Genomic DNA, 26,168 nt, shown 5'->3' with positions numbered 1-26,168 from the left:
GGAACTGGGCTCCTCTTTTATACCAGCTCCAATCACTCCCATAAAAGAGCTTAATGTATGCCAGGGAGTCACGTCACAGAGGATCACTTAATTTTACAGAAACAAAAGAGGAAAATGTGACTGCTGACTGCTGGCACAGAAACTGCTTCATCTAAGCCTTTGCCGTTGGAAACCCCCAGCTCAGCTGAAGCACATCTCAGTAACTTACAGCTGGCTACCTAGTATTTCCCTCTCTTCACAGTTCCTCACACAGGCTAAACCATCAGCCTCATGCTTCTGCTCTAAGAGTTCTTAGAGCCTCCCAGATCATCTCATGCCAAGTACTCTGCCTAAGGCTACTGAAAGCATTAGAGCTAACAAGAGGTCTGTGCCTTCCCAGTGGAGAGGCAGCTACCAGAGAGTATTTCACAGGCTCACTTACCTTTTGGGATGACAAGGGAAGCCTTGAAAGTGCAGTTGTAGTTCTGCTCCTCTGGTGGGGTGAAGGTCACCGTAGCAATGGCACAGGATGAGCTGGGAACAGACATCTTGACTGGATGTAACTTGAAAATGTTGTTGATAGGGCTTTTTGCCTTGGGGGAACCCAGAGAGCACTGTTAGGAGGAAACACCTTTCAACATGACGTGGTTTTATTCATAAATGCATTACTGTGAGCAGTCCCAGACAGTGTGTCTCCTTCCTGCTTCCCTGGGCAGGCTCCCTCCTTCCTGGGGAATGGTGACCTTGTGCTAAAGCAGTGTATGTTTTGAGGGCTGGCAGCTGCACCCACCTATATGGGAGGTGGGCACTGCACAGAAAACCCTGCAAATAACCTAGAGCTGGCCTTCAAAGAGAAGGAAAAGCCAGGGAGCCTGAGGAAATGCTCTGCTTTGAGCCCTGGCATGTCAGTTCATAACAGCCCCTCTCTGCGTGTGCTTCCAAGAGAGGTTCAGAAGGACTCACTTCTCCCATCGAAGACCCAGCGGTTTGAGCCAAAACCTTGCCCCAGACATGCAGAATGCATGTCTGCTCCCTGGCTCTGCTGCTCTCCCCTGCAGTTTGACCTGCACTGAGCTAGCCTAATCTGGGCCACAGGCAGCAATGCATCTGGAGAACAAAACAGGCTCTCACACGGCCCTTAGAGGGCAGCCACCACCTTGGCCTCCTGTTCTTACCTCTCCAGGCAGGGGTTCGATGGAGAGCACCACATCGCATGGCAGACAGCTTGCGTTGTAAATATTGAAATGAGCTTCAGCCTCTTGCCCAACCTGAGCCTTGCTGAAGATGAATCTGTTCTCATCTGTGACAAACAGGCTGGCGCATTCCACCGACTGCAGCTTGTGCTCGAGGTCGGTGCTGCTGCAGATCAGGTACTCCTCGAAGATTAATGTGACATCCTCGACGAGTGCTGTGGACACACCAGAGGGATGAGCAGGGAGAAGCCTCCCTGATGGATTTATCGGGACTCTGCTGGCCTCTCAGAAGGCTTGATAAGCCCTTTCTGCCCGGGTGACTGCTAAACCTAGTGTTGGGTAGGGGAGCTGGCTGGGAGGATGGAGCTCAGTCAGCCTCAGTCTTAGAGAGCATTGCTTTCCTTTTATCCTTCCTTCCATGTCGGAACCCAGGGCATCTCTCTGGATGCCCTGGATGTCTCACAGCCCTGGCAGGGGCTCGGACACCCGGGCAGGAAGCCAAAGACACCTGGAAATTCGATCTTAATTCATGGAGCAAATTGCCAACCTTATATGAAGAATTACAGGCACAAAAGTTTAAGTAGCATAGTAGTAGCAATCACAGGGTGAAGGGAAAAATTTTAGAGCACTGTACAGGGGGGTTTTGAATCTTGTACATGGGGGTCAGGGGTTCTAAGATGGAGGGATTTGGGCGTGCCCTGTCCTTCTTCTTTCTTCTCCTCGGCATCCATGTTCAGGATGATGTTGGCATGTGTGGATTGGTTCATGGTGAAGGTGCACTTGCTAACAAGGATGAAAAGTACTGGAAATAGAAGGTAAATATCTTCTATGTAGTTGTCACTATAAAAGAGACAACCGCCCCGTGGGTGGGAGAGAGTGCCCTTGGCTGTCTTGCTGATCAGACCTCGGCTGGACAGACAGAAAAACTTTGTAGATAAGAAACAATAAACACAACCGAAGACCGAAAAAGCAAGAGTCCAGACTCCTTTTTCAAAGCGCGGCCTGCCCAGAACCACCTTTTCCCGTGCTGGGGCACAGACAAGTAACGGCCGACCCCAACAGACCCTTATGGCCCCTCATGGCCCCTCACAGCCCCTCATGGCTCCCTCACAGTTCTCCATGGCCCCTCATGGCCCTTCTTCGTCTCTCACAGCCCCTCACAGTTCCCCATGACCCCTCACAGCCCTCACAGCTTCTCACAGCTCATGGCTCCTCATGGACCCTCAAAGTCCCTTATGGCCCCTCACAGCCGCTCATGGCCCTTCATGGCCCCTCACAGCCCTTCATGACCCCTCACAGCCCCTCACAGCCCTTCATGACCCCTCACAGCCCCTCACAGCCACTCATGACCCCTCAGAGAAGAGGAGCACGAGGCTGGTGAGGGGCTTGGAACACAAGCCATATGAGGAACGACTGAGGGAGCTGGGATTGTTTAGCCTGGAGAAAAGGAGACTCAGAGGTGACCTTATCACTCTCTTCAACTTCCTGAAGGGTGGCTGTGGTGAGCTGGGGGTCGGTCTCTTTCTCCGGGCAACAACAGATAGAACAAGAGGACACAGTCTCAAGCTGCACCAAGGGAGATACAGGCTAGACTTAAGGAGGAAGTCTTTCACAGAAAGAGTGGTCAAATACTGGAATCATCTGCCCAGGGAGGTGGTGGAGTCACCATCCCTGGATGTGTTTTAAAAAAGACTGGATGTGGCACTTGGTGCCATGATCTAGTTGAGGTGTTAGAACATGGGTTGGACTCGATGATCTTAAAGGTCTCTTCCAACCTAGAGATTCTGTGATTCTGTGATTCACAACCTCTCATGACCCCTCACAGTCCCTCACAGCCCTTCATGGCCCCTCATAACCCCTCACAGCCCCAGGCACGGGGGTGCCCCCAAAGGAGAAGGGGTCGCGTCCTGCTTGTCTTCTTTAATTTCAGTCCCTTCCCAGCGACCAGTAAAGAAAGGCTGAAATGGAGCCTTTCCCCAGCGTTTCCCTCAGGGTTAATTGTGGGCTGAAGCTGTGTGCTGGCGCTGGCCCCAGCACCAACATCCCTGCAGCCGCCAGGCCTTTGCTGTCCCCCCGTGTCCGTCGCTGTCCCCGAGTCCCGCCCGGCTCTGGCAGCAGCAGCAGCCGCAGCGCAGCGGGCGCCGGCCCGGCCCAGCCGGGGCTCCCGGGCAGGAGCAGCAGCAGCGCCGGCCCCTTCCCGCCTGCTCCTGCCTCGGCTCCCAAGGGCTTTTCCAGCTGAATCCTGGAGTAGAGCAACCAGCACCCACACACAGCCCTGACTCCTCAGGGCCTGCCTGTGCTGCCCTGACCCAGCCCTCAGAGGAGGAAAAGATCGCGTTCCAGAGCTGTTTTCAGCACTGTTTTACTCACCCTGAGCTGACAGCAGGAGGCTGCTGCTGCCTTTGCCTTGGGAATTGGAGATCATGGCTGCTCTTGACCCTCTTCTGTTTGCCACCTGAATTTTATCAGTACAACTGCACTTGCCTCTTTCAATCACTGCTACCAACTGTGCTTTTGTGATGGTGAGCCCCATGGTTTTGTCACAGGCATCATGATTAGCAGAGATTGAAATGCTCACAAGTCTTTAAGCACTAAGTCGAGGGGAATTAAAGCCTCACCGAGCACTCAAACACGGCCCTGTTGCTGGTGCTGTTGAAATAGAATCAACTTACAGAGACCATCACAGACATTGCCTCTGGAGTGGCAAATCAAATGAAAAAATTGACCAGGAGAAAGAAGAAACAGAACTTGACTGGCTTCATTGCTTCCTTGGAGCAGAAGAAAATGGAGATGCCCAGAGGTATTTCCAGCTGCTGCTGATCCCAGTTGGAGGCCAGCCCTCTGCAGAGTCCCAGCAGGAACTGAGCCCAGCCCAGGGAGTTCCCAGAGTGTCCTGGAGATTCTTTCTCTGCATTCAGTCAGGCTTGCATTCCCCAGCAAGTCCCCAACAAAACCTCCTGTTTTCTTGGGTTAGAACAGGCACCATGAAAAACTCCCCAATGGCATAACTCCCCAGCCCACAAGGAAAAGAAAGGACGAGTTGTCAAGTAATCCAAACATTTCTCTTGCTTTGCTGCACTCACGGTATGGAAAGCCAAGAGAAGCTGCAGTTGGAGGCACATCTTGTGACAGAAGCTCAACCTTGTTCTCCAGGAAAGAAGGTTCTTGAAAAGAGCAGACAGGACTGTGGAGAAGATTCCTGGAAAAGTGAAACGGCTTTCCAGATGTGAAATGAAAATGGAAAGGCACAATGTGAGATCTTTTCCTCTATTTATTTCTATGCTCCCCTTTTCTATGTTGCACTACTTCTCCATGCCATGAGTTCCAAATGCATCTCACCTCTCCGATCGATGGCTTAGCGAGTTTTAGACACTCTAAAATACCACAAGCTACACACAGTTTGCCTCGCGCTGGTTTTGCTGGAAAGCTATGCCAGAGCCATAAGTGCAGTGCTTGGGTCAGAAACAAATCCTGCAGGCAGGGAATGTGCCCTGCCAGTGTTGAGCCTCAGCAGGGACAATGCACAGCAGCAACCGAGGGTTTTTCCTGTGCCCCGTGCAGGAGTCAGGACTCTGGATCTGGGCTCAACACAGCGAAGTTCCCGTGTTTGGACAGACTCAGGGGCTGCCCCGGGGTGCGGGGCCAAGCGTGGAATGGACACATGGACAAATGGCCACAGGTCTTGCAGCAGCGAGTCTACGGCCCTTGCCATGTCTCTCTTGTTCCTCCTCTCCCTCTGCCAATGTCCCGCACTCTGTCTCGGTGCCCCGCAGCCACTCCCGGTGTGCCTGCCCCGGCCCGTCCCTCTCCCCGTGCCGGGCAGGGCCATGTCCCCAGCCCATCCCCGGCCCCAGGCATCCCGCCGCGGTCTTGCCTCCCCCCGGCTCTCGCCGTCCTGGCTGTGGTGCTGCTGGGCGGGCATCAGTGCCTGGGGCCGGGGCGGCATTGCCTCACTTTGGCTGCGCCTGGCCCGAGCCCAGCCCTGGCCCCCATGTGGGCTCCAGTCCTGTTCCCAGCCCCAGCTCCTCCCGGGGCCCGCGGAGGACACACGCGGCGCGGCCGCTCCCGCCGCCTCTGCTGCAGCTTCCCCGGGCCGAGCTCCGCCGTTCGGCAGCGCGGCTACGGGGGCCCCGGGGTGGGTGGGGACGGCCGGCCTGGGGTGGTCAGGGGCCGTTGCTGGCCCTGGGCCGAGTGCTGACAGCCGCATCCCGCCCGCAGGGAAGGCGCAGGAGGCCCTGCAGGAGCAGTAATGGCTGGGTTTGCTGCTGGGACCCAGCGGCTTTGGCAGCGTCTGCTCGGGAACACAGGTCTTGGGCGGCACCCCGGTGAGCGGAGGGGCCGGCGGCGGGCAGAGGAGGAGGAGGAGGAAAAGGCCGGGGTGCGGTGGGGCGGGCAGCGAGCTCAGCCTACTGCTGCCCCTTGCTTGCAGGTGGCCATCAATGCATGCCGTGGGATGGCATCCGGCACTGGGGCGAGCTGGTGAGTGAGCGGGGCCAGCGGCAGAAGCCGGGCCCTGCCGGGCGTCGAGGAGCTGGGGCCTGGCACCGTGGAGCTACCGGGAGCCCTGCAGGGAGAGCAGGCATGGGCTGAGTGGGGCGTGCAGAGCATCCCGGGCTGGCTGAGGGGTCCCAGAGCCCTGGCACGGCCTCGGCCCCACTGACGGCATCGTGCTCCTCCCGCAGCCCGACGGCACCAGCACGCCCCTGGAGATCGTGCTGCTGGCCAAGGTGTCCTGTGGCTGTGCTGGTGTCATTCAGCTCCTGGAGTGGCTTGAGCTCCCCGACAGCTTCTTGCTGGTGCTGGAGCGTCCGGAGCGGTGCCAGGAGCTCTCGGATTTCCTGGCGGAGCGGAGGTTCCTGCCGGAGGAGGAGGCGCGGGGGCTGTTCCGCCAGGTGCTGGAGGCCGTGCGGCACTGCACCAGCTGCGGGGTCCTGCACAGGGACATCAAGCCTGAGAACATCCTGCTCATCCTGGCCAGCGGGCAGCTGAAACTGATTGACTTTGGCCGTGGCACCTTCCTCCAAGACACAGCCTACACCCAGTTTGCAGGTGAGCCCTGCCAGGGGATGGTCGCAACTCCCTAAAAACACCTCCCGATGTGAAATATAAAGCTGTGTTTTGTGTCAGGTACATACAGGCAATGTGTATATCTGTGATTGTGATATGTGTGGAAACTGACCGTGGGACAGTTATGAAGACAATTCTAATAAATAACTGAGGAAGTAAAGCATGGAAGAAGGCCTTTGAACCTATCCTTTGTTTGCAATTAACTTTTATAAGTCTTAAGTTGATTTAGGAGCATTCGAATTAAAGCTTTAAGGATGTTGCTGTTTGACAGGAACGTTCTGCTTCTAGCTAAAAAGAGTTTGCAATAATAACCTTTTGAAATATAATTTCAGAATATTGCTTGTAGTAAAGATCTTTGAAACTATAGCTTTAGAATATATCAAAAGGAAAGATGCTTATCTCGACACCTTAACAAAATATGCAAAAGCAGCTTGAGAAAGGAAGAAGAACTCAAGGATTGATAGTTTTGACCAAGGGAAGCTGGACATCACTGGTATGAGATTTATAGTCCTTGCAATTCAAAGGTGAACCCGCATATGGACCCTGGACCTCACCAGCTGAGAGACTTCTTTCTTCCTTCAGAAGCTGAACCCCACCATCTGGGGATACTCCTTTCTGAGATACATCCTGAGAAAAACTAAATCACAATAGTGTATAGAATTGTGACGCAAACATTTGGAATAGAAACTGCTGAAAAAGCTTATGAAAACCCCTATAAATATCTGTAAGCCCCAACTATCGGTGTGCAGTTGGAGGGAAAATTCCCCCCACTGTACCCAGCCCTGTATTGCTCATACTTTACCATATTCATTAATAAATTGATTGCTGCTTGAGTATTGGCCTAGTCAAGCTTCTTATTCATATCACCAGGGACCCCCTGATGTCCCCCTGAGGGCCATCTGCGGCTCGGCTTTGGAGCTCTGCAAGCTCCAAACATCCCCCCAAAAAAATCCCAAACCCAGGGACCCCCGGGATACTTGGGGCGAGCTCCCCCTCCCCGGGCACCTGCGGGATGGGGGGCGATGGTCCTGAGCCGAAGCTGCTGCGAGTGCAGAGAGAGCTGAAAGCATGCGGTGCTTCCTCCAGCTGTTCCAGCTCCTCCTCTGCCTGCTCCTCCTCCTCTCTCCCTCTATCTTCCTCCTCCTCTATCCCACCGTCTTCTTCCTCCTCCCTGGCCAACAGGAATGGGCTGGGTCACTCCCAAACCAATCTGGGGGAGTAGAGGTTTGGGGGCAACAATGGGAAAGGGGTGGGAGAGGGGGCACAGGGGGAGGTGAGACCCACTGAGGGTCCTCCAGGTTACCCCAGGACCCCTAAGCCCCATCCCAGCCCCCCCAGTTCCCTCCGCAGTCCCAAATGAGGGGGGGGCTCAGCCCAGGACCCGCCGTCCTTCAGGGCTCCTCCGAGGGCAGTAAACGGGAGAGTTCCCAGCTCGGAGAGGCCCCAGCAGAGGAGGGGACCTTGTCCCTCCTTGAGACCCTTTAAGGCTCTTCAGACCCCTTTGAAGGGGACATTTTTAGGATTTTTCTGGGGGGATCTCAACACTACTAGGGTGTTTTTTCCACCCCATTTTAGGGTGTTTGAGAGGACGCAGCCCCACAAGCCCCTTTTAAGGGGGGGATCATGACAGCTTTAAGTGACATTTTTATGGGACCCCACCCCCCATTCCAAGCTCCAGTAGGGGACGTTTTGCCCCCCAGGGTGGATTTTTGGGGTTCTCTCTACCATCGCTGCTTTAAGGGCTCCTGCTATGGTCAGGTCCTACTATAAGTCCCCTTAAAAGGGCAACACCACTCCCGTTGATTCCGACAGCGGAGCCCGGGGAGGGGTTGGACATCCTGGGAAGGTTGGGGGTCCCAGGGGGGTTTGGGGGTCCCAGGAGGGTTTGGGGGTACCTGGGTGATGGTGATGGGGACTCTGTGCTGGGCATAAACTGTTGTGAGGGGTTCCCAGGGGGGTTTGTGTATACTGGGGGTTTTTGAGGTCATGGTGGAGTTTTGGGGGTTCCCAAAGGGAGTTTTCAGGGGTCCCAGAGGGGGGGATAAGGCGATCCCAAGGGGAACGCAAGGCTGTTTTGGGATACCTGCTGGTGACGGAGATGGGGATCCCATGCCATGTATGTACCTTCTCAAGGGGGTCTGGAGGGGTGTTGGGACGTCCTGTGGGAATTTTGATGTCCTGAGAAGGTTTGGGGGGGTCTGTATGGGGTTTTGCAGTCTTGGGGAGCTTTTGGAGAGGCTAGGGATGATATTGGGGTCCCAGGGAAGCTGGGTTGTTCCAGGAGGTTTGGGGTTCCTGGGAGGCTTTGTGGGTACCTGGGCGATGCCAGTGACACAGCTGAGGCCTCGTGCTGGGAATGAACCTTCTCACTGAGCATGGGCAGTGTCAGCGTGTTCAGGGAGATCCTGGGTGACCCGGGGGGGTGACCCCTAACCCCAGGGGACCCCAAATGCTAAGGGACTCCCCTCAGTGCTGGATCTGCTGCAGGCAGGGAGGCACCAGCACTTGGACCCCAGCCCCCACCATCACAGAGGGGCTGTGGAAGAAATCAGGGGGGGCACAGACAGGTCGGGGGGGACCCCCAAAGTCCTGGGAATGGGGGAACACAGGGGAACTCACAGAAATCCCCACTGGGGACTTAGGGGTGACCCAAGGAGGAGTTTGGGGGGGCTGGATGGGTCATGGGGGGATCTCCAAGTGTCTGGGAAGGGGAGAAGAACAGGGTGACCCCCAGGTTGGGTTTGGAGCGAACCAGATTGGAGCTTCCAGACACCAAATCCAATGAGGACAACAATGCTGATGGCAGCACTGACAGACACAGCGACCACCAGGGTGAGATTCCTGCTGGATTCCAGCTCTGGGAAGCATGGCATGGTTAGGAGGGGAGGGGAACCCCCATCCCACTGCTCCACAGTCCCAAATTCCTAGTTCCCACATTCCATGTTCCCAGCCTCAGCCCAGGAGCAGATCCCAGGCTCTGGCATTCCGGGATGCTCCGCCCGGTGCAGGGGCTGCTCCTGCTCCTCCAGCAGCGCCTCGATCCTGCCCAGGTGTGGAACGATCTGGGATTTCATCCCCTTCATCCAGCTGGTCCCAATGGTGCTGGGGTAGAATCTGTATGCGCGGCAGGACAGTGTCAGGATCCCGTGTTCCACTTTTCGGGACACACGGACATCAGGGGGCTCTGGGATGGGGTAACGGTGAGATGCATGCATGGAATTCCATGGCAGTGGGACAGGGCTGAGATCTCCCCATGGAATTCCATGGCAATGGCATGGCAGTGAGATCCATCTACAGAATTCCCATGGGAATGGGACAACAGTGGGATTCAACCATGGAAGTCCCATGGGAATGGGATGACAGATCTATCCATGGAATTCCCTTGGTAATTCCCATGTTGGCAGATTTTGTCCTCCCAAATCCCACATTCTCAATTCCCACATTCCCATGGGAACTCTGCCCTCCCACCTTTACACTGCAGCTCCTCCCGCCCATATCTGACATATTTCTGGAGCCACTCCACGCAGCTGTGCCCTGGGGAATTTGTTCATTCCTCGGGCTCCATCTCCCGGATCCCCATGGCAGTCCCACAGTTGCCATGGCAGCCCCAGAGATGCCCCAGGCGCGGCTGCCCCCGCTCAGCCCCGCTCTGGCTGTGCCGCTCCCGCAGCACCTGCAGCTCCCTGGTGGCCCCATGCTGGTGCCGCTCGTTGTGCCGGCTCTGGCTGTGCCGAGATCCCGGCTCGGCTCCAGCCGCCACCCCCGGCGGCTGCGGCAGTGCTGGAAGGGGATCCCATCCAGAGACCCCATGGACACCAACCGGGGGAACCCTGGGCCGGGCTCCAACAGTACCACGGGCAGGGAACACAGGGGCAGGAGAACTGGGGGGGGACAGGGGGCTCTCAGTGCCCGGCAAAGGGGTAAAAGGGTGTCTCGTTTATCAGGAATAGGGGTGCAGGAGGGTGTCAGTGGGGTGACGGAAATGGGGGGAGGCAGGGACATGGAGAGGTAGAAGGGAATTCCAGGGGGTCCTTGAGCCCAGGAAAGGGGAGTCCAGGGTGGGGACACCTGGGATGTTGGGAAAGGGGGAGTTCAGGAGGTCTCTGCTTTTGCAGAAAGGAGGGGCTAGGGGCTGGGAAAGGCAGGAATGGGGTTCCAAGGTGTTCCAGGCCGTCAAGCCCACGGCAAGTCTGCAGGCTGGGAGCCATGGATGGCCGGGAAAATGGGGAGCAGAGGGTCCTGATGTCTGGAAATGGGGGATTCAGGAGGGTCCCTGTGCAGGATAAAGAGAGCAAGGGGGTCCCGTGCCGGGGGTCCCACCCCCCCACTCTCGCCAAGGAGTGCCCCCAGTCCCAGCGCTGCAGCCATCGTGCTGCTCCTACTCCCTCCCAGCATGATCCCAGTATGGTCCCAGTACAGCCCAGTCACTCCTACTCCTGGCATCCCCTCTCTGCATTCCGCCCTGTCCCGGCTCTATCTCCACTCCTCCCGTGGGCTGCGAGGGCTTCGGAAATGGGGGAGGAGGAGGAGGGAGGGAGGAAGAGGTTGAGCGGGAGAGGAGAGAGGGAACCACGCTGCTCCGGCGCTTCCTGAACCCGCAGCGCCCTCCTGCCAGGGAGCTGTGCAGAGCCACAAGGTCCCCCCGAGCCTCCTCCTCTCCAGGCTGAGCCCCTTTCCCAGCTCGCTCAGCCCCTCCGGCTGTTCCAGCCGGGACAGAACACCAGTGCTACACAGAGAGCAAGGGACAGACCTGACAGAGGTGCCTCTAGCACCACATTTTAGGCTTTCGCTAATACTTACAGAAAGACTTCACAAAGTTAAGGCAGTAGTTCAAGTGACAATCTCCTTTGAAAATCACTGTGGCCCGGCCCCGGCCCGAACCCGGCCCGGCCCCGCCCGAACCCGGCCCGGCCCCGGCCCGAACCCGTCCGGCCCCGCCGGAGCCCCGCCCAGCCCCGCCGGAACCCGGCCCGACCCTGCCCCGCCCAAACCCGCCCGGCCCCGCCGGATCCCGGCCCGGCCCCGCCGGAACCCGCCCGGCCCCGCCGGAACCCGGCCCGGCCCCGACGTTCGGGTGCCGCGGTTGCCTGGTAACCGCGCGGGCGGCAGCGTCTGTGACAGCGGCGCGGCCTCAGTTGCCCGAGAACGCGGCCCTGGCTGGGTGTGCGCAGCCTGGGCTCCTACAGGCAGCTACACTGGGCGATTCGCCGAGTGAATTGTTCGCGGAGCATTGGTCTCTGCGAGCGAGTCCTTTGAATTTGCGGAGCACTGTGCCCCGCTGAGAATTCCTGAACTTGCAGAGCATTGGCCTCTGCTAGGAGTCCTCAGTTCACGGAGCATTGGTCTCTGCAGAGGATTCCTCAACGTGCAGAGCATTGGCCTCTGGAAAAGATTGTGAATTTCCTTTGAAGGTAAAGATTGACTAAAGTTGAACTGTTTGGTTTTGTCTCATGTGCACTCTGAGAGAGAAGGCCAAAGGGAAATACAGGATGGGATAATGCCAGTCTTCTGGTGCAGCAGTTCAGTGGCATGCACAGCTGAGTGGATGAACAATAGTTCATCTACTGATGAGCTTTTTTTTTTGCACTGAAGAAATGCAACATTTTCTAAATGTACTCATCTATACTTTTTTTTCCCTATAGTGATTGCTTAAACTGCTTCAAGGTGAATGAGTTCTGTTCCAGTTTCCGTGGGTTGTTATCATCTGGTTATTAAAATTATTAGGGAGAGGCCTCTGAATTGAGGTGCAAACGAGGCAATTTGCCAAAGTCAGTAGTCTGGATTTTATGGAACAGTAAATGTGAGGAAGAGAGAGAAAGGAATAGAAAAAGGGGGGGGGGAGGTGAAGGGGGTGGAGATGGGGTTGGGAAGAGGGGGAAGAAAGAGAATGACAGAGACAGATGAAGTAAAAAATATCACCATTCCATGGATCCCATTGGCATACCATAAAATCCTCTTCTGGTCTTCTCTGTGGTGAAGTATTGCAAAATGTAAGATTCCAATGGATTAATGCAGATTTGGGCAAGGTGGGACCTCCCAGGTACCTCCCTGGGGTGGGGCAAGTTTGACTGTCTATTGCTGTTTTCAAGTAATAGAAAATCGTTAGCACCAGTATATCGTTTGAGTCTGCCATGATTTGAGTTGTGGATTTTCAGATCTGTTGTGTTACTTTGCATGCCCTGCAATCATCTGGTGCAAGGCCTCAGGAATGGGTCTGGGGACACAGTGGAGGTCTTTGATGGGAGGTTTGTGTGCAAACCTGGCCTCAGCAGACGAGTCTGTGGCTATGACTTGCCCAGCCTGAAGGCAGACAGAGCTGATTTTCAGGAGAGCTGCTGGCTTTGGCTTTGTTGTGGATCTATTTTTCTCCCTTGGCCTTGTTCACTTCTGCCCAGACCTGAGCTAATGGGACAATAGTGTCACCTTTATCTTGTCTCAAGTTCCCTTGTGGGGCTGAATTCCCAGTCCCAAGTTCCAGTCAGGAGGCATTTTCAGGGAAGGGTGGGCTTGGGTGCTCTCAGCTTCTTTATAGAGTTTTGTCACAGTCGGCAAAATGTCCTTTATAGCAATATTTAAGCCATGAACCATAACATTGCAGTCTCTCCCAAGTCCAGTGAGGAGCAGCTGAGAGAGCAGGGGGTGTTTAGCCTAAAGAAGAGGAGGCCCACTCAAGCTGTTTTTAAGTAATATTTAAGCTACAGCTTTGTCTGTTCTAAGCATTATTCATGCTCAGCTTTTTAGCTCCAGGTTTCAGTATGATCCATCTTTGAATTGCACAAGGTGGTCATCTATTTCAAATAAAGTCCAACTAGAGGCCTAACAATACTATCTACTTATGCCAAACAAGCACTTAGCTACTTTCAAATGATATAAAATGTTTAGCAGCATATATGCCTTGAGTCTGCCATGAATTGGGTTCTGGGTTTTCAGAGTTCCAGTTTTGCTCCTTCCAGTTTTGCTGAGGCCTTGTCGTTCCTCTGTGACATCCTCTCTTCAGAATGGCTTCTGGATTCCCAAAAAAGACACCAACACCTCGTCTTTTGCAGAGGGAAAGACTGCAGCCTAACACTGTGAGTAGCCACTGGGGCTGTGCTCAGGCTGGCAAGTGCCCTGGTGTCCCTGGTGTCCCTGCCCCTGTTGTCCAGCAGCGCTGGGAAGCTGCAGAGCCCCTGCCCAGCTCTTTGTGCCGTGCTGCTGTTGGTGGGGGCTGTCCTGGTGCAGGAGGGAACACTGTGTGATGTTTCAGGGACAGCCCAGCGCCTTGCCTGGCTGTGCCACGGGAGCCAAGTGAAAGCAATGTGCAGCTGAAGCCCTCACCATGTGCTTCTGTGCTGCCCTTTGCCACAGGAATTCCTTCTGTCAGGCTGGGCACTGCCCTGTGCTGCTGTGACCAACCTGCCCTTGGGCACCTGGGCATGTGGGGGGGAGAGCTCAAACTGTGCCCAAAGCCTTGAGAGCCACGGCTGGTCCCAGCCAGAAGAGCTCCCAAAGCAGCTGTTCTCTCTCAGCTCCTGGGTGGGCACAGCTCCAGCCCTGCAGGCAGCACTGCAGTCAGGGCCACCAAGGTGCCTTGCTGTCTGGAGCTCACTTGGCTGAAGATGCCCCAGTGCTGAGGCTCTGGCAAGGAGATCCCTGTGTTTTCTTCTCTGGAGGGCTCTGTCAGCCCAGACAGAGAAAACAAATGCTCATTAACAGAGAGTGGAAAAACTTGGACACATTCCTGTGCACCTCCCTCTTGGTACAGCTTTTCTTTCTTGCTTCTCTTGGACTCAGCCAGCAGTGCTGTCTCCTGCTGTGAGTTGTGAGTGTTGTGCAGGGATGGAGTTGGGGCAGTTCTGAGAGCTCCTTCCCACTCTCTGTAAAGGTCACTGCCTCAATCCTATGAAACATAAGAGGAAACAAATGGCCAAAGAGCAGAAATCCCCAAACATGTCACATCAGATAACAGAGAGACTAATGGGCCACAGCCATGTGGTTGGAGTATGTGTATTGCACCCTGTATTATTAATTTATTCTTGCTATGCATTTCAGCAAGTAACTTCCAGGGCTTCCAGAACTATCCTAGTGGCTGTGATCACAAATTATTTGCCAGTGCCACTTGCTCAAGAAATGCCTTTCTGAACAAGCACATCTCTGAGCTTCTTGCTGATATGTTTTTTTTGTTTTTTTTTTTTGGATTTGTTTTGCCTTCCAGCTGCTTCCCTCTAAGTTCCAGCAGGAGAAGTTTGTCAGCACGCAGAAGGAGGCCAGCACTGGGGGGAGTATTCTGCCCAGAATTGGCCCATGGATAGACCTGGGCAAGACTAGTCCAAAGGTAGCCTTTTCCTGCTCTTTTCCTTTCTGTTTGATGGCAAGTTTGAAGAGGGTATGTGCTTGTGACAGACTTGCCTCCAGCAAAACACCTCAGTGTCCAGGTGCTGTTGTCATTGCAAGCTGCTGGCAGTGGTGGACTGGGAGTCCTGATGTGCACTGAGGCAACACAAATAACCTCTGCTGCAGCTGCTGGGCTGTGCTGGAGTGTGGTTGCCATTGCTAAAACAATGGGGGAAGGCTGGGGACACAAAGGCACAGCATTGCCATGTGCCATTCCCCTGCTGAAGGAGCCACCTCTTGCTTTGGTGTGGTCACCATCAAATGCTCGGGGTCACAGGATTCCCTCCACAGTGGCAGCGTTGGCCTTGGAAGGCCGAGGACCTGCAGGAATTCCTTCAGATTTAGCAAAACCAATTGCATTCCTGCTTTGGGTTGGAACAATATGTTGGACCCTGACGGGGTGTTAGATTTTGCAGGCTGCCAGATGTGCAGGGGACTGGCCCTGGGCAGAGGGGAATGGATGTGCTTTCTGTGGATCAGTGCCTGCTTAGAGGTGTGTTTCAAGTTGCTTTTGTGACAGGACTGGCTCAGTAGAAAGCACAGTCCAAAGGGGCAGGTGAGCCAGGTGGGCTGTTGAGCAGGAAATTGGCCGCAAGAGACATGGAACAAAGTGGTTCAGGATTGCCCTGGAGAGGGGCCTTGTGGAGAAAGAAAGGTGGAGAAATCAAAAGAGCAGCTTGGCTTGAGTCTGCTGGAAGCTGATCAAGCAGTTCTTGATCAGCTCCGAGCACAGGTGGGTGAGGCACTGTTTGCTCAGTGTGTCCTGGGCAGATGTGCTCCCCCAGAGTCTGCACTTCACTGGGGGTCAGTGTAAGATTGTCCTTCATGAGCCTTCCTCCCAGCAGCTGAAGCTGTCCCTGCTCTCTCTCGCCTCTCCAGCTGCCGTCAGCTGCCCCGAAACAGAGCTTGTTTCAGGTTTCCCCACCAGAGATGGTGTTTGAGAACTTCGTGGCTCGGGAGGTCTCTGAAATGGTGCTGTCTGTGACGAATAAGGACAAGGTGAGTGCTGGCACCTGGAGCTTTAACCCTGTGCTGGAAGAGGAGAGTGCTGTCATTGCCCGAGTGTCCAGCAAAGCAAGTTATCTGCTGCAACACATGCAGAAGAAAATGTCTCAGCAGCTGGCTCTTCAAGATGGTGGAAATCTTCCTGTGCTGGGAATTGTGCCCTGATTTTAGACAGGCACTGATGGTGCAGATGACTTGATGTGGTCGGTCAGGTGCTCTGTCTCCATCCTGCTGGTGCTGACCTGCTTGGCCCTTCCTTGCCACCAGGCCCTGCCCCACTGGCCCTGACCAAAATGCTGGAGCCAGAGAGAAGGGATTCAAGTTGACCCTTGTGAATGATGTGCCTGTACCTGCAGAGCTGCAAATGCTTTGGAAAAGGGGTCAAGGAGGGATGTCAGCAGGGCAGGGACAGGTCTCCTGTTGTCCTGTGTGCACAAGGGGCGAAATCATCATTTGATGTCTTTGCTGCAGATTCCTCGGCTGGTGAAGGTGTGCATGGAGAGCTGCCCTTATTTCCAGCTGGCAAGCCCCAGGGGTGTGTACCACATGGTGCCAGCAGGTGCCTCTGCCTCTGTGCGCATCCGCTTCAGCCCCGAGGAGAACAAGGTGAGCCTGGAGGAGCCCAAGCACAGAATTCTCTGCAAAGCCATTGTTTTCCCTGCACTCTGGGTGCAGCCCATTCCATGCTGGGAGCTTGGCTCCAGGCCGTGGGCAGGCAGCCTGCAACCAGTCCCAGCTTGGCACGGGCTGCCAGGCACTGCAGCCAGGCCTGACAGGCTCTGCTTCCCCTCCCTGCACATCCCTGAGCATTGCCAAGGGAAGATGCCCAGGGAACAGGATGAAAATGACAGAGGGCTGTTGATAGATGTTGGGCCATCTCTAGGTACAGTGGAAGGTTTCATGATGATGGAAAACACTGGAGGAACAAAGAGGTCTGAGAGCTTCCTCCTTCCTGCCTGGCAAGAGCTTCCCTGCCTCCCCCTGGGCTGGAGCAAGGACGGTGCTTTTTCCCAGCCTCTGCTCTGCAGCCTTGCAGCTGTGCTGTGCCAGAGCACAAGTGGGCATGGTGCAGCTGCAGGGCCAGGGCAGAGGATGTGCTGTGCCCGTGAGCCTGGCCTGGCACAGGCACCCTGGGCTCTGGGTGCCCTTGGCCAGCAGGTGGTTGCTGAGCTGCAGGGACTTGGACAGCTGCCTGCAGGAGCTGGTGTAGGGCAGGTGCAAGCTGCAGGCAGAGCTGTGAGCCCAGAGCCCGTGGCAGTGACACTGCTGTGCCTCTGTCTTCATGCCTGTGCCTGTGCTTGCTCTGTCAGCTGGCACCCTTTGCGTGCCAAAGGTGCTTTTGCCTGGAGGTTTGAACAGCAGTGCTGAGGCCCTGGCAAGTCTGATCTCAGTGCTGGGATCTGCAGGCTTGTTCATCCAGAAGGGTTTAGGCCGTGGCATGGAAGGGAGGAAGCCTTGCAGGGAAGCCAAGAGAGGCTCTTTCCAACAGCATCCTGCTGCCTCTTAGCACTGTTCTTCTGCTGACTTGCTTGGAGAGGCAAAGTTGGAGGGGAGTTCTGAGGCACCTGATGTTTCTGCACCAGGCCAGAGGTGCAGGAGCTCTTTGGGTCCAGCTGTTTTCTCATCTTCCTTTTGCTGCTTCGAGTCAGTTGAACACTTTGTCCTATTCTCAGACAGTGGGAATATAGAAACCTAAAGAGGAATGTCCTGTGTTCGCTAGCTCCATGTTCCTTAGAAGGAACGTAGGAATTCTTTAACATCATTAAAATGTAGAGTAAAACTTATGGTGGCCTAGGGCAGTTCTTTGTATGACCCAAGTGACACAAGATCTTAATGCCACAGAGATAGGTTTTGCAAAGTGCCCTGGTGCCTTTAAAATGTGGCATATTAGTAGAGCTTAGTGTTTATTTTGGGGTGGAATAGCTAAATTGATGCCCTTGAAGGGAGTCCATTTTTTTTCATCCTGCCGTGGGGATGGCACTAAATGCCCTGTGCTGAGGCAGTTTCTTTGCCTGCAGGATTATTCCCACCAGCTCATCTGCATGACTACCAGTGAAAGGATCGTGGTGCCAATTCGGGCCATTGCTGCCCGAGCTGTCCTGGACTTCCCTGAGCAGCTGGACTTCTCCAGGTGTCCAGTCAAGAGCAGCACCCAGAAGACTCTGCTGCTCCGCAACACTGGGAACCTGGAAGCTCGTTTCCAGCTGAGCACCCAGAGGTGAGGCAGCCCATCTGTTCTTGTGCAAAGGATATCACCTCTGGGTGATAGCAGAGTTGGGAAATGGCAGCAAAAGGAAGCAGAGCATCAGAGCTGCTGCCCTGCAGCCCTGGCTGGAAGGGAGCAGGATGGATGGCAGCTGCTCTTGCCTTCAGTGTTCTTAGCAGGATGCAGCCTTTGAGCTTTCTCTGTCCCAGCTTTCCTGGAGGCTGCTAAATCAGGATGTTTTCAAGGTAAAGTAAGCCAAAGAACCACACTGCAAATTCAGCTATTGCTTGGTCTTCAGGGGAAAGTTCCTTCTCCCTGTGTGATTCCTAGGCTGTAATCTCCCAGGACAGGGAGTGCCCTAACATTTGCATCTCCTGAGATGAGGTTTATAGGCAGCAGGAAAAGAGAAATTCCTGATGCAGTCAGTGTCCAGTTGTGCCTGCAGATAGCTCTGAAGCCTCTCTGTGCTCTGCAGAAAGCATTCTCTGATGGGATTGCTGGCAGTGGGAGCCTTGAGTGTCACTGCAGAGAGCTGGATGCAGAGTGTGGGGAGCTGAGGCCATTTTGCCCACAGGATGTTGTGAGGGCTGGATCTGCTCAGCAGTGGCTCCGTGGCTGTTTCTGATGCTGTCTGTCCTGGCTGTCTTCTGCTGGCTGTGCTTGGTTTGCTCCCTGCTTGCCCAAGGGAGCTGCAGTGAGCTGCAGTGCAGAAGGAATCTGCTGGCCAGCTGTGGCCAGCCCTGATGGCTCTCTTTGTGTTGCAGTCCTTTCTCCGTGGCTCCGGCCGCAGGAGCTCTGGGCGCTGGTGACACCGTGCAGGTGACAGTGGGATTCCACGCGCTGACGGCCGGTGACCATTGCGGGTGCCTGGCAGTGTGCTGCAGCACAGGTGAGTGCTGGGCCTGCCCGGCCACAGGACAGCTCTGCACCATGGCTCCCTGCTGTCCCATCCCCTCCATTCCCTCCAGAGGTGCCTCCCCTGCTCAGCTTCACCCCAAAGCAAACGGAGAACTCCTTGGTGTTTGGGGGCTTGAGAAAGTGCATCCCCTCTAACAGGCTAAGATTTTGGACTCCTGTTTTGCTGGGAGTTGCTGAGTGGAGGAAGGAGGATCCCTGATTCTCCACTGCCATGTGGCTGTGCCTGGGTGAAGGTTTCTTTTATTCCTGGGCAATGCTGTAGGTGAGCTCTCCATCAGATTCTCTGCAATGCAATGGATTTCTAGCACACCTCTGTCCCATATGCTGCTTCTGCACTGGCTTGTCACAGACCCTTTTCTATGTGGCCCTTACACATATATGTAGTTTCTGTTTAACAACATTTTCAAGCCCTCAAGTTCCTTTTTTGTGACAAATCAAAACAAATTTTTCCTGTCCCCATTTCCCAGGCTGTTCATGCTGTTGCAAAGCTCTCACATCTATCTCCCATTTGATTTCTAGGCTGAGGAACCCCATTGAGTCTTCCTGCAGAAACTGCTCTGTACTTAGTAATCTTTCCTTTGTTCCCTTTTTATTAAATTGGAAATGCTGCTCTTGGTTTTTGACAGAACAATATAAAATATTTCAAGGCTGATGTGGCTGTGGGTTTGGACAGGGAGATGATGATGATGATGATTTTCCTGGTGTTCATTTTGTAGTGGTTTGTCCTATTGCAGAGCCAGGCTGGTTGTGTTTCCTCACCTGGGTCCCCTCCTGCTGTGGGCTGTCACTTCACTTGTTCCTCTGGGCCTCCTTTTGCTGCCCACCTGCCCCCAGGCATATTTGCTGGTCAGCAGCAAGGGATGCAAGGGATCAGGAGAGACAGAAGTCTGGTGGGATGCCCGGGGAGGCCCTGGGCAAGGCAGGAGTGAGCAGGGCTCCTCAGCGTCACCTGAAGGACTTTGGTGCAGAAATCCCAGTGATCTGAGTGGGTCACCAGAGCACATGGACCAACCCCACTGTACACACTGTCACCCTGGGGCCACAGCTCTACAAACACACTCAGAAATAAGGTGTTGAAGGAGCTGCCCAGGACATCCCCACGCTCTACACCCAGAGCTGTCAGGATGTGATCCATGGACTGATCCACAGAACTGCTCATTCAGCTAAAAACTGGGACACTTTCTTCTGTGACCTGTGGTTTGCTGCGTTCCTTGTGCTTCCATCAGCCAGTGAGCTGAGCAAAGACTCCCCTTTGCTTTGTTCCAGGTGAAGAAAGAATCCACACACACCTCAAAGGAGAAGCTGTGGATGTCAACGTTGGGTTGAGCACAAGTTCTGTGGAGATGGACAAGACTTTGATCACCATGTCAAGCCACAGAACTGTGTTCATCCAAAACAGGAGTAACATCACAGCCCACTTCCAGTGGAAGGCTTTTCCTAGTGAGGAAGAAGAGGATGAAGAGAAGAGGAGGTTGGTTTGAAAGATGCATTTCAGTGAGATACATGGCCCAAGACTGAAAGGAACATGTGGCCTCAGGGGGTGTTTTTGCTTTTGAATGGTTTAGGCCAAGTAAACCATCCCTGGCACCAGGGTGTGTGTCCCTGGGCTCCGGGAGCTCAGGACTCAGCATTCCAGTTCCATTTATACTCCAAGCATGGATGGCATTTTGGGAAGGAAAGGTTGATTGTGATGACTGGATTTCCTCAGGTTCTGATTGGCCTTTTGCCTCTCTCATCTTCTTCCTACATGACCTGGCCACATCCTTAAACAGTTCACCCTCTTTCCAAAGGTGATACACCCTCTTTTTTTCCCTTAGTTCCTTCAAAGGCTCCTTGCCCATCCAGGCTGGTTGTCTTCCCTGTCAGCTTGTCTTTCAGCACACAGGGGCAGTCTGTTCCTGTGCCTTCCAGACTTCTTTCTTGAAGCATGTCCATCCTTCGTGGAGCCCTTTGTTTTTAAGGGCTGTTTCCCAGGGTACTCTCCAAATCAGTCTCTTCAACAGGCCGAATCTGCCCTCCAGAAGGCCAGAGTGGAAGTTTTGTTGATGCCCCTCCTCGTTTCACCAAATATTGAGACCTCTATTATTTCCCCGTGACTGTAGCCCAGAGAGATGAAGGTGAACAGATGAAGTTCATTTAGCCATTAGGGAATTTCCTGGTGATATCCAGTACCTGGAGGCAGGGAGGCAGCAGACTGCCCTGTGGAATGGATCCAGTCAATAGACAGGGCCCTCAGCTCCCCTTAGAAGGGAGTCACCTACTGCCACTACCCTTCTTTTCTTCTCAGTACTTGAGGCTGTGCTCTGTCTGACAGACCAAGTGCAACTGGGAGACTCTCTAGACTGAATTTTTTTCTTTAGTGTCATCTGCCTGAGCCTCTGGAGCCCGGGCCTCATACCTGTCCTCTCAGGGCACCTGGGTAGGTGATGGGGGTCAGGATGGGATTTATTACCTGCCCAGTAGAGGCCCACTTCCATTCCCCAGTGTCTCCTAGGTCTCCTCCTTCTGCCTGATCCCAAGAAGGGCAGGGCTCCTGTGACTCCTGCTGAGCTTCTCTCAGGGTTGGACAGGTGTAACTCCACAACAGTTTCTTTCTGTTTCACTCTCCCTAAGGCTCCTCAGCCTTTCCACTTCTTCCTTTTGCCCTGTCCTCTGATATTAACACCAGGCTCAGACCCTCCCTGCAGCCAGGGGCCTGGACAGCTGCGTCCTTCCTGGGGGGTTCTCTTTGAGTTCCTACACTCCTGCTGGCAGCAGCAGCAGCAGCAATGGCTTTTCATCATTTGTAAACCATAGCTGGGGAGGTGGGGGGAAAGCAGAAGGAAGAAAGAAAGAAAGAAGAAAAAAAAAAGGCAAGCACCTCACAACCAGCAAAAAGACCCAACCCACTACACAAGGAGGATGGGTGGCTGCACCCTTTCTGCTCAGCCTGTTTGTGCCAAGTGCCTCGCAAAAACTGAAAAATGCTGTGCCAAAAGTGCTGGGCCAAAAGTGCCATGGCAAGCCTCTGTTTGCTGTGGGCCAGATCACTTACACTCCCCAGAGCCATTTTAAATTGCCTGCAAAGGCCCAGGAGATCAACCCTTGCCCACCTGAATGGCTGGTGAGAGGGTCCTTTAGTGTCCTGGTCTTCTTGGTTTTGCACTGTTCTCGATCTCCTTGCTCAGTGTCTGACTTCCATACAAGCTCTGGGTGTTCAAAAGAAATCCCAGGACCTTCTCTGGCTACTTCCCTGGGCTGTTTATTTCCATTTTTTCCCACTTTCCTGCCTCAGCCTGGACCCCAGGGGATCCACTTTCCCCTGAGAAGCAGCTAGGTTTCCCCAAAATAAACTTCAACCTGGTTTTGGTTTTGGGGGGGTTTCTTTTGTAATTGAATCTGGTTTTGTGCCAGTTTGTGTCCTAGACTGCCACCAGGACATTTTGCTCTTCCTTCCTTCCGGTCTTAGGCATGGTTGTAGCTCCAAGGCCACTGTCCTGCTGTCAGAGCAGCTTTTGAGGTCTCAGAGCAGAGAGGACTTTTTGAGGAGAGGAGATCGTGCAGGATCCTTTCCCTCTCAGGACATTCTAGAACCATGCACTGGGATGGGAGCCAAAAAGCTCTGGATGATGAAAAGGTCTCTCCAAGAGTTTGCTGTCTCCCTCCTCCACAACAAAGTCCCTTCCCCTCTCAGAGCCTCTGTTTTCATGCATATAGAACCTTGAATGTCACTGAAGGGATTTGGTGCCTGAATTCATCAATTTCCTTTGGAAGTGCTCTGGGATGCTCTTGTGAAAGACAGAGTAGGGAACAGGGCAGGTCCAAAACGAACGAAACAAAGTGATGTTTGTGAAAAACAGCAATCACTTGTCTTAATTTTTTTAAATGTTTAATAGTAATGAAATAGTTATAAAGATAGTAATAAAAATTAGAGTAGTAACAATTTGGACAGTCAGAGTTAGGACAATAAAGGGACAATAAAAAAGCAAAGAATTACAGACATCTGGGTGCTCTGCTCTGCCACAGAACAAGTTTTGCTAACAAAGGATTAACCCTTAAAAGCAATAGCTTGTTGCATATTCATCTATCTCATACATGATGCAAACATTCTTTTCAAACAAAGGGTGTTTTCTGTTTATTGTCAACTTCTTCCCTCATCTTGTACATCAGTCATCTTGGTCCCTTGATGTCTGGTTCTCCCCAGTGAGGAGGCAATAATTCTTCTCTTGGGATTTTGGGTGTCTTGTTGCTCTTATCTCTCCTTGAACTAGTTAGAAAAAGGATCTTACACCACATAGTTTCTGTAGCCTAAAACTATATGCACCACACTACTTAAAACGATTAGTACAGCACTGTAAAAAAGGATTAATACAACATCACTTTCCAACATCACACATATAGTAATCAGTTTAATATTTGCAAAAAGCCAATAATATAATAGGCATTTTTCACAGTGCTGGTAACATGGAGCTGCAACCCAGCTCTGTCTCCCCTCCCCAGGGAAGTCCTGCTCCATAATCTTTATCTGCCTCCCCCAGCAGCTCAGTGGGAGGAAAAGCCACTTGAAGTGGCTGGTGGATTGTCCCTCAGTTTTGGCAGAGGCTTTGAGCCAGGAGGTTCCCTTGAGGGATTCTGGCTTTGGAAAGCCCTCCTGAGCCTGCAGGTGTGGAGTAAAACTACCTGCTGCGCCAGTGAGCAGCAAGTTATCCTGTGATCCCTCTGGGACCCCCAGGGCTTGGGGTCAGCCCTTGCTGGGGAGCGGCTGCTTGTGAGAAACAGCCACTCACTTTTCCTAAGTTTAGAAAGGTTGATTAAACCTTATCAAAAATACAACCGGAGACTGGATAGAGAAGATGTTACAGCTCTGGGAGCAAAGGATTTGCCCCACCCTGTGCTCGCCCACACAATGGAGGTTTTGCCTTTTAACCCTTTAGCCTCTCCCAAAATTCTGACCATCGACCCCTTCTTCGCTGTCCTGTGGTGGAGTTTACTTCCTCCAATCTTGATTGGAGGTCAGATGCCACCATGGTGACAAGCCGACCCTCCCAAATACCCCAACCCCGGCTGTCCCTTGATAACAACTCAGGGGGTAAAAAACCTTTTCTTAACCTATAAACATGGTATTGGTCTGTTAATGGTGAGAGTCAGTCGTGGCATTGCTCATCTGTCACACTGCTGCTCCTCCCCAGGTGCTTTGCTCTCCTGCACTCCCACTTCTCTCTGCAAATCTGTGGCTCATTAAACGAGCTGCTGGCTTTGTCTCTCCTCTGGCTGCAGGCAGTGTCTTATTCGGCAGTCACAGAGAGAGCTGCAGCAGGAAAAATTAATGGAGGAGAAAGAAACAGGGAAGGAGAAGGGCTCTTGTGAGGATCGTGCTGCCCTCCTGAGAGCCCCAGGGGAGATGGCAAAGGTGCACCCAGACCCCATGTTCTCTGATGACTTTTTTTTCATTGAGCCAATGGTAAGTGATAGCTGAGAACCTCATTTTCCTCCTCTTCCTCCTCCTCCTCCTCTCCCTCTTTCTCCTCCCACCCACTCCAACCCTGGCTGTGGTCACTTGGCAGATCCTCAGCTGGCCCCACATGCTGGGAGGGAGGACATGGAGTTTGTGGTGCAGCTGCAGAGCTCACCTAAAAACGCTGAAGTGCTAAAAGCATTTCTGCCCTGGAGGGTCAAGGCAGGGCTGGGAGCCTGACAAAGCCCAGCTCTGCTGCCAGGGCTGGAGCTCAGGGCACTCCGTGCGTGTCCTTGCAGTGTCACAGGGAGCAGTTCTTGTAGGGAGGGGCTGCCCCCACACGTGGGGCTCAGCAGAGGCTGTTGCAGCACTGCCAGCTCACACACTGACCTGAAGCTGGCAATGGCTGGCTGGGAAAAGGAGGCCAAACTCAGCCCAAGGTTGATCCCAGAAATGCCAATGGCCTCCTGTAACCACGCCTTGCACTATTTCTGAGTCTGCCTTCCAGTGTCATCTGTGAGCCTGGACACAAGGCTGGAAGGTTTCACTGGGCCTTTTGAGTTCTCCTGCACACAGGGACAGAAAACCTTTTCCTTTTCTGTTTCTGCAAGCAAACTGCCACGTGCTGCCATCAGCCAGAGCCCTGATTCTGAGCACTGGCATTGTGAGAGATGATGAACGCCTGGTGTCTGCACAATGCAAAATCCCTTCTCCCCTTGGAGTAAAGCCCAGAATAATCCCAACCTCTGCTTTCTTTCAAAACAGCTTGACTAATGTTTGTATTTCAAGGAAGGGGCTCATGTTCTCTTCTTGGTTACTGCTATGGCCCATCTAAGGCCAAGAGGCAGCAGTGCACAGGGGCAGTTGCATCCCAGTGCAGCTGACAGCAGCATGATGTGAGCAAGAGCTTGTGTCAGAGCAGTAGGAATCTTGTGGAGAGTAGGAGCTGATCAGCTGAGCATTGAGAGCTTCCAGCGCTGTGTTGAGCTGCCTTTGGAGGGTTTCCTTGGGCTCCTTGTGTTGTTCACTCATCATTGATGCTCTAAACAAAGGCTCGTAGGACTGTGGTTGAAAACAGGAAATGTGAAGTTAAAGAGAAATGTTTTGCTGTCTCTTTGTGTTGCAGGAGGGAGAAATCGGGCCGAATTGTTCGGCCGAAATCCAGGTGACCTTCAAACCCCTGGCAGCTCTGGAGTATGGAAGTGTGGCTTACTGCAGCATCTCAGGTGCAGCTCCTTTGCCCTGCTTCTCTCCCCCTCAGTGCAGCCATGGTGCAAGCCTGAGCCCACTGGGCTGGCCTGGCAGTGCTGGGAAGAGTCCCTGGCCAGCAGGGCAGTGCTGGCACATCCCCAGTGGCCCTGCAGCTCCCAGGGAATGTCCCGTGCAAGGCCAGGACTCAGAGTGCTGTGTCTGGGTTCCTGAACCCAGCACAGCCCTGACAGCGCAGGGAGAGGTTTTGATGCCATGCCTTTGCCAGCATTTCCTCAAAGGCCAGAGAGCTGCAGAGCAGAGCAGCTTTAGTGAACAAGCACTAAGCCCCTGCAGGCCCCTGGCCTCCAGGATGGCTCCATTGGACATGGATCCATCATCAGGTGGCAGGAGCTGGGTTAGAAATGTGCTCCCTGAGCCTGGCTCAGCTCCCACTGGCCAGACAGCACCAGAGCAGAGGTGGCTGAGCCCCACTGAGCCCAGGCTGTTGGTAGAAGGAGCAGTCTTGGCCAGCAGCTGCTTCTCTCCCTGTGTGGGAGCTGTCACCTTGCAGCTCTCCGTCTGTGGAAACAGCTCCAGTGTCTCACCACCCTCACAGGAAAAAATGTCATCCCTAATATCTAACCTAAATTTCCTTTCTTTCAATTTCTACCCATGACTCCTTGGCCTGCCACTCCAGGACCCCAGAGATGTTTGAAACTCAGAAAACTGGTGGCTCCCATTGGAAACCAGCCTGAGGAATGGGTTAGGAATTAGAAGTCAGCCCCAAGGGATATCTGCTGAG

General features: G+C 53.7%; 1 protein-coding gene and 1 pseudogene across 1 annotated transcript; both read right to left on the bottom strand.

Annotated features, from left to right (window-relative positions):
* The window catches only part of LOC135292527 (zinc finger protein 135-like), an 88,514-nt pseudogene that overhangs the window by 31,266 nt on the left and 31,080 nt on the right, over positions 1–26,168 (bottom strand).
* LOC135292476 (class I histocompatibility antigen, F10 alpha chain-like) lies at positions 8,332–10,695 on the bottom strand. The gene is made up of 5 exons (XM_064406676.1): positions 10,674–10,695; positions 9,831–10,019; positions 9,708–9,773; positions 9,275–9,423; positions 8,332–9,163 (listed from the first exon to the last, which is right to left on the bottom strand). The coding sequence occupies exons 1-5, from the start codon at positions 10,693–10,695 to the stop codon at positions 8,855–8,857; spliced, it is 735 nt and encodes a 244-aa protein (XP_064262746.1). The 3' UTR covers positions 8,332–8,854.

This window comes from Passer domesticus, unplaced genomic scaffold (assembly GCF_036417665.1).
Source record: "Passer domesticus isolate bPasDom1 unplaced genomic scaffold, bPasDom1.hap1 HAP1_SCAFFOLD_37, whole genome shotgun sequence".
In the NCBI taxonomy this organism is placed as follows: domain Eukaryota; kingdom Metazoa; phylum Chordata; class Aves; order Passeriformes; family Passeridae; genus Passer; species Passer domesticus.
Note: the sequence above shows the minus strand (reverse complement) of the source record. Positions and strands in the feature narration are given on the sequence as shown.

Bases quoted from the DNA above. Each gene is read 5' to 3' on its own strand.
- LOC135292476 (XM_064406676.1), bottom strand. From the start codon at position 10,695: ATGCAGAGAGGGGATGCCAGGA. The intron at 9,424-9,707 runs GTGGGAGGGCAG...ACCCCATCCCAG, and splicing joins GGAGGAGCTGCAGTGTAAAG to AGCCCCCTGATGTCCGTGTG. The intron at 9,164-9,274 runs GCGCTGCTGGAG...TGTGGGAACTAG, and splicing joins CACACCTGGGCAGGATCGAG to GAATTTGGGACTGTGGAGCA.